The sequence below is a fragment of the Aulostomus chinensis genome, chromosome 8 (genome assembly GCF_037954235.1).
Source record: "Aulostomus chinensis isolate RoL2024-O1b breed Wild chromosome 8, RoL_Achi_v1.0, whole genome shotgun sequence".
Classification (NCBI taxonomy): domain Eukaryota; kingdom Metazoa; phylum Chordata; class Actinopteri; order Syngnathiformes; family Aulostomidae; genus Aulostomus; species Aulostomus chinensis.
The window spans coordinates 5,037,336-5,044,046 of NC_141327.1; the positions used below are offsets into that span (position 1 = coordinate 5,037,336).

At 43.7% G+C, this 6,711-nt stretch overlaps 1 protein-coding gene across 2 annotated transcripts; it reads right to left on the minus strand.

Annotated features, from left to right (window-relative positions):
* Positions 1–1,938: 1,938 nt before the first annotated feature.
* Positions 1,939–4,013, minus strand: LOC147256879 (uncharacterized). Of its 2 annotated transcripts, none has more exons than XM_086210038.1 (4): positions 3,100–4,013; positions 2,818–2,899; positions 2,573–2,697; positions 1,939–2,376 (listed from the first exon to the last, which is right to left on the minus strand). In XM_086210038.1, exons 1-3 carry the CDS (start codon positions 3,250–3,252, stop codon positions 2,645–2,647), a joined length of 288 nt encoding a protein of 95 aa, XP_086066164.1. In that variant the 5' UTR covers positions 3,253–4,013; the 3' UTR covers positions 1,939–2,376; positions 2,573–2,644. The 2 variants fall into 2 exon arrangements, with proteins under 2 accessions (XP_086066164.1, XP_086066163.1); XM_086210037.1 differs by having other exon boundaries at positions 2,573–2,712.
* Positions 4,014–6,711: the final 2,698 nt, after the last annotated feature.

Sequence of the window (6,711 nt, forward strand, 5' to 3'; positions counted from 1 at the left end):
CGTCTCACCTCCTCTCTGATAGTTTAAATGATCTGACATGTGGACTCTGTGGGGAAACACAAACCCAAGTCTGAAACAGTTGGGACATCATGTCAAATGTGAATGAAACTAGAATGCAGTGATTAAAAAATCCTCATAAACCCGTATTTTCATCACAATGGAACATGGACAACACAGCCAATGTTGAAAGTTTTACTATTTCATGATGAACTAGACGGCAGTGACATGTCTCAACAAAGTCTGGATCGATGCCACAGAGGCTGAAAAAAGAAGTTATAATTAAACCTAACAGCCACAGGAACATTTACACCTAATAAGGTTACTGACAACAGGTTATAAACTATGGAGTCAGAACAGTCTCATAAGCAATAAATGCACACAGAAAGGAAAAAATCGATAAAAAAAGATTCACAAATGTATTAACAATGCACACACAAATATGTGTAATTCCATATATAACTAAAAAAAGATTCACATGTAAACATAAAATTCATAAACATATTTCTGATGCACACACAAATAGAAAAAAATTCACAAATATATGCATGAAAAAGTATCTGCATACATATATATATGTATGTATGTATATACACATACATACATAATACATATTTGAAGCTTGTTACCTTCACATATAAACTGTTAGACCTGCATTTAAAAATTGCTTTTAAGTTGTAAACCTCGCTGCATTTGTGTGTGAGACTTTTGAGACTCCCTGAAGTGAGATATCTGACTGACTACAGACGATCTCCTTTCAGAAAAAAAAAGCTCATTTGTGGATTGGAGTAAAGTCAGTATCAGCCTGACTTGTCGAATAAAAGCAAAACTCTGCTAACGCGTCCTGTTCTAACTTGTCCTTTTCAGGGGACTGTTGGGCATTAACTGAACACACAGAACAAAGAGTGGTTCCTCCTATCACCTGCATCAGTAACAAAGGCAGTGCTGTGAATGGGGGATTTACCTGTGAATGAGCTGATTCATATTGAACACTAAAAAGGATAAAAACAAAGATGGTGTGGAGACAATGCAAACGTGACTGATTCCTGACACAACTAATGCCAAATTAATAATCGGAGGCGACTTCAACTTAGACAAGTCCCTCAGTAGGAAAATTACCCTGTTTAAGGGTAGCAGCTTTATTTAAACATATGTGGAAAATACGAACCTCTGCAATGTGTGGCGAACCCTAAACCCATCAGGAAGACAGTGCTCTTTTCATTCTTCTGTGCATAACGTTTACTCTGGGATCGACTAGTTTTTGGTAGATGGAAGAATGCTGCCTTATGTACATAATGCTACTTACACTAACATTAGAATCTCCGACCACTGTCACCTGCTCCTTCACACTGTGCAACCTTGCCAGAACACAAAGGAGTTGGAGGTCTGACCCCCAGTTACTGAATAATCTAAAATTTCAGCAAGAACAAAATGCTCAGACCTCATTATTCTTTGATACAAATGATAATAGGCTGCACAGCAGTGCAGTGGTCAGCACTGTCGCCCCACAGCAAGAAGGTTCAAGGTTAGAGTCCCGGCTCGGGTACGGAATCTCTCTGTGTGGAGTGTCCATGTTCTCCCTGTTCCGGTGTGGGTTCTCTCTGGTACTCTGTCTTCTTCACACTGCCCAAAGACATCAAGAGGGGACCAGGTTCATCCAGACCCTAAATTGACTGTGAGTGTGAATGGTTGTCTGTCTATGTGTTGGTCCTGCCATGGACTGGTGACCCGTCCAGGGTGAATCACCTCACACCCAAAGGCTGCTGGGAAAGCCCCCCCCCCCCTCCCCTTGCCCCTAACAGGTTAAAAAATGGATGGATGAGGAAAGAGACCCTGGTGTAATAATGCACTCTGAGGCTCAGGAGCTGCTGGATGATGAACACATGAACTCAGACAATACAAACAATGAGTATTAATTCTCCATTTCAGTTGTGCGGTTTTAGTTCATTTCTTTTATTTTGTAAAAACAACTCACAACCATTGGTCTTCATTTGTCTTTAGTTTTATTTGCACAGGGAATTAAATAAATCAATTAAAATAAAACAATTCCCATAAATAAAACTAAAATAACAACAAAGGTTGAAAGAACATTAAGAGAAGTGTCAGCAGAGAGGCGCCACTGCTTCAACACCAAAGTGTTGGTGATTGAGTTCAGTGGTTTCTGCCTCTCTGCCAAAAGGGTCCAGGTCTGCGGGCTGGAAGGAACTCCTGAGGGTCTGTCTTCCTTGCCGAGCCAGGAGAAAAACAGACGGACGGATCTCAGCGCTTCAGCTTTGCTATCTCGCTGGTCCGCGTCCTTCCTGGCTTCCCACCTGAGGAAGACCCTGTGTTTGATGACGTCCTCGACAAACAGGACGTCAAAGATGGTGAGCAGGAGCACTGAGGGGACAGAAGAAGAAGATGTCACCATGGAAAATCAAGTTTCATCATGAATCTGTGGCAAATAAGTTGATCAATGACATTTCTTAACCACTGGAAAAAGAAAGTAACATTAAGTTTTCATGCTGAAGAACCTCCCAGGAGCTCACTGACAACTGGAGAGTAAAGTCTTATTTTGTAGCTGAACAGCACTCACTTTTGGGATGACGCATCTCCTCCATCAGCTCCTGGAGGGCAGAGACGGCCTGGAGCTGCTTCTCTCCATCACTCAGATACGTCCGGAGCAAAGAAACTCTCCTCTTGAGCTGCTCCAAGTCCAGCCTGTAGGGATCCTCACTTAAAATGTAATCAAGACTTGTAAAAATTGGTGTTAAACTACACTAAAAGTGCAGTCAAGAACCAGACGTCTTCTCCCTTCCTGCTGTCACACGTCCTACGTACCGACGATGGACGACCTGCACACTGAGGTCACCAAAGTGCTGACAAACTGCTTTGAAGCAGTTTGCTCCTCATCCAGGTTTGCCTGAAAAACAGTGAAGGAGAATCCAAAATGAATTCCGTCCCTCTGTCTGAGGTGGGCACCTTCAACTGAGAGGAAGAAGCCTTGATTACATACCTCAGTTAATATAATCATCTTAATGACACGACAGGAACTGACCAGGTTTAAAAGAAGTGAGTAAACAAAACAACAATGAAAGATTCAGGAAGCGGCGCATCTCTTACCTCAGCCAGACACCGGCACAGGTCAGCGTACATGGAGGAGAAGTGCTGCTCTGAGACAGCCTTCTCAAAGACCAATTGAGCAGCTGCCTTCAGGGTCTCCTCCGTGTTGATGGGGAGCTCCAGGACGTCCATGGTGAGGCTCATGACCTTCATGACCTTCCCATCATCAGCAGGGTCGAGCAGCACCAACAGGTCTATACTAAGCCTGGTTCTGACTGCTGATTTAGCCTTTGCTAACAACAATATTTCGAATTAACTTTGAGCTGCACCAACTAGACTTAAGCCTGGTAGAATGGGAGCTGGAGCCTTCAGCTGTCAGGCTCCCCTCCTGTGGAACCGTCCCCCAGTTTCTTGACTCCCACAGTCTAAGCCAGACCTAACTATGACCTTTGAGACCTAACTATGAGCTTTATCAAAAAGGAAGGTCGTAAGTCTGCTATTAAAGGTCGAGAGGGTGCCTGAATCCCAGACTGAAACTGGGGGACAAAACAACAATGAAAGATTCAGGAAGCGGCGCGTCTCTTACCTCAGCCAGACGCCGGCACAGGTCAGCGTACATGGAGGTGTTTTTTCCGCCAAGTATAACATGCGTGCAATGTCAATCAAAGGCTCAAACATCAGAACGGAGCCAGCTGTAGCTGTTGGTCCTAATGGTCACGCCCCCATCATCAGTACACACGCAGGAAAAGCCTCTCTCTCGTGCGCGCACACAGAGACGAGTCTGGGCCTGTCTGCAGCGGACAAGACACACACCACGGCAGCAGCAGCTTCAGATATTTGACTAAAACCTTTGAGTTTTTGTCGACTAAAACTAGACTAAAACTATCAAGGATAGAAATGACTAAAATGTGACTAAAACGAAGAAGCATTTAGTCCAAAAGACGAAGATGAAAACTAAATCTAAAATGCCTGCCAAAAACAACACTGCTGCAGTCAAGCCGGCATCCACTTCAAATACCCAGTCAAACCAGTTCTGCGTTCCTCTACCACTATCATTTGAAATTGAAATGATAGTGACACATAGATACCTGGGTAGAAATAACTCCTACTCACTCCAGTAATTTGATTACGAAAATTGCTGATAGTCAGAATATTTGATAGATTACTTGATTACTAAAATATGTATGATATACATGATTGCTGCAGCCCTAGTTGCCATCACTACATGCTCAGACTTGTTGACATTTTGAGGCGCTCTGCTTGAATAAGCAGAGAGGATCTCCGTAGAATGGAGCCATTAAGTCAAATTAAGCCATCTGTTGTCATAAATGGTTAATATTCAGAATGAGAAAATGACATTTCCTCAATCTCTAAATCCTCAAAGTCTCAAACCACACGAGATCTGGTTTTGTGTTTGCTTGTTTCTCCACAGTGCTGCTGATGAGAAGATAATCTGCACAAACACACAACTGCTGAAACTGAGGCTAGACGGACGACATCATCATCATCCTCCTCATCATCAGGCTTCAGTCACACTGCTCCAGATCTGTCGGCCTTCATTTGAACTAAAGAGCAGCTCTAACTGATAGGGACAACAGATGTAGACTCCTCTCTTGGCCTCCTGACCCGGCTCCACAATCCACGGCACATTGGGGTGGCTCTTCTTGTCCATGGACGGCTGCTCCATCTGACAGAGGAAAGAAAAGAGAGAAATTAGGAAGAGAAGCTTTTCAGTGGCCTGCGTTCCTTCTACAGGGCGTTAAATAGATTTGCATCATTATGGTGCTGGTTTGGAAAAACTAACAGTTCAACATGATGCACTCTGAGTGTGAGCGGCTGCTTCCTGGTTTGGAAAATAAGCACTTTGCAGTTCTGATACAATTTCATGGATCAGCCAGTGAAAACCAGAGTGATAAAATGGGATGAATGAGACGGCCACAGAGAAGCACGCCAGCGCTCACTAACGGAGGTACCAGGAAATAACTGGTGATGGATGAAGAATGGGCTGCACGGTGGTGCAGTGGTCAGCACTGTCGCCTCACAACAAGAAGGTTCTGGGTTTGAGTCCTGGCTTGGGCACGGGATCTTTCTGCGTGGAGTTTGCATGTTCTCCCTGTGCCTGCATGGGTTCACTCCGGCTTCTTCCCACCACCATGCAATTGGGGATGAGGCTGATTGTTCCTCTAAATTGACCGTAGGTATGAATGTGAGTGTGAATGGTTGTTATGTGATATGCTTTGTTTGCAGCAATGCAGCTTCTGTTCTGTTGTGGCTCCAGAGTTGAAACGATTTTGCTTTCAAAAATAACCCCCCATCAACCAATCAAGTGTCTGGGTTTTGTTGCCGAGGGTCCTTCTCCTCAACTCTGTTGGTTTACTGTCAGATGTTTGTTTTTTTAGAGTGGATTAAATGTCTTTGCAATCTGATTTTGACATCCAATAATACACATCTATATTACCACCTATCACCAGCATTTGAGTAAAGCTATGTGCTAAAGAAGTCATGTTCCTCTTATCTGGGCCCAGCACAGCCAGCTGCAGCCGCCGCGGTGGAGCTACAACACTAATCCACTCCTCTCTCCTCTCTCACTCAGTCTGACAACCACAGACAGACTTTACACTCTTGTTATGGGGTTGTACCCTGACACCATTGTCCTTAGTGAAGAGTCCGGAGCAGTAGCAGGATCAAATTCATCAACCACACATGAAGTTGCTGAGGCCGTCCTCATAACAGATTTAATATCAGCAGCTTGACCAATTTCCTGCAGGAAATATGGTACATGCAGGCTTTGGTTTGCTTTCAATCGCAGTGATCCCAGCAAATGTTGAATAAAAAAGGGAGAGTGAATGGAAGACTGTTGACCTGAGGCATGTATTGATGTTACACCGTCTTCTTTTGGTGGTCCTGCAGGAGTGATGAGGGTCCGAGCAGCTAAGACCCCAGGCTGATTTGCCCTGCCTCCCTTTTTAGAAAACGCACTTATTGTCCGTCCTCCCCAAAGACAAACAAGAGGATAGACACCCTCCCACCCTCTATGGGGAGCCGAGAACCTCAGACACCAGTGGGCCGCTAGTTAGCTTAGCACAAGGAATGGTAGTGGATGGCAGGTAGGTTAGCATGCCTCCATAAAATACACTTTTCCTCCTAAGGGTCTTTGGCTTCATTATCTAGGTTTGTGTTTAACATTTGCCATCAAATGTATGAATGCACTTTAGCATCAGACAGATAGCTGGACCTGCTTCCCTTGCTTAGCGCAGTGATTTCATTCAGTTTGCTGATGTGAACTGTACTTCCTGTGGAAGCCACCTGGAGACGACTTAGCACCTCTTCTGGATCTGCTCACACTCCACAACGTTTTGGAAGGACTTCAGCAGATTTTTTGTTGAACAGTTCTACAAAGACTTCACACTGAAATGGGAGAATATTCTGTTTTGTTTTTTTCAGAAAACAAAGAAATGAAGATGTATATTTTATGATAGATTTATTCATTATCTTAGCAAAATACTATCTCCACAAATGCAAGTACAGCAACCCAAAAACCTGCTTTCAAGCATTTTTATCACGATACCCCCACATATAAAAATGAGTAGTGGCTCACCTAACAAAAAGGCTGCAAAAACAATAACTATCTGGACTACCTACAAAATATTTGATTGCATGTAATGTATTATC

Coding starts and splice junctions, on each gene's coding strand:
- LOC147256879 (XM_086210037.1), bottom strand. CDS start 3,252: ATGAAGGTCATGAGCCTCACCATGGACGTCCTGGAGCTCCCCATCAAC. Junction 2,900..3,099: donor TGTGCCGGTGTCTGGCTGAG/GTAAGAGATGCG, acceptor ACTGTTTTTCAG/GCAAACCTGGATGAGGAGCA. Junction 2,713..2,817: donor GTGCAGGTCGTCCATCGTCG/GTACGTAGGACG, acceptor TTACATTTTAAG/TGAGGATCCCTACAGGCTGG.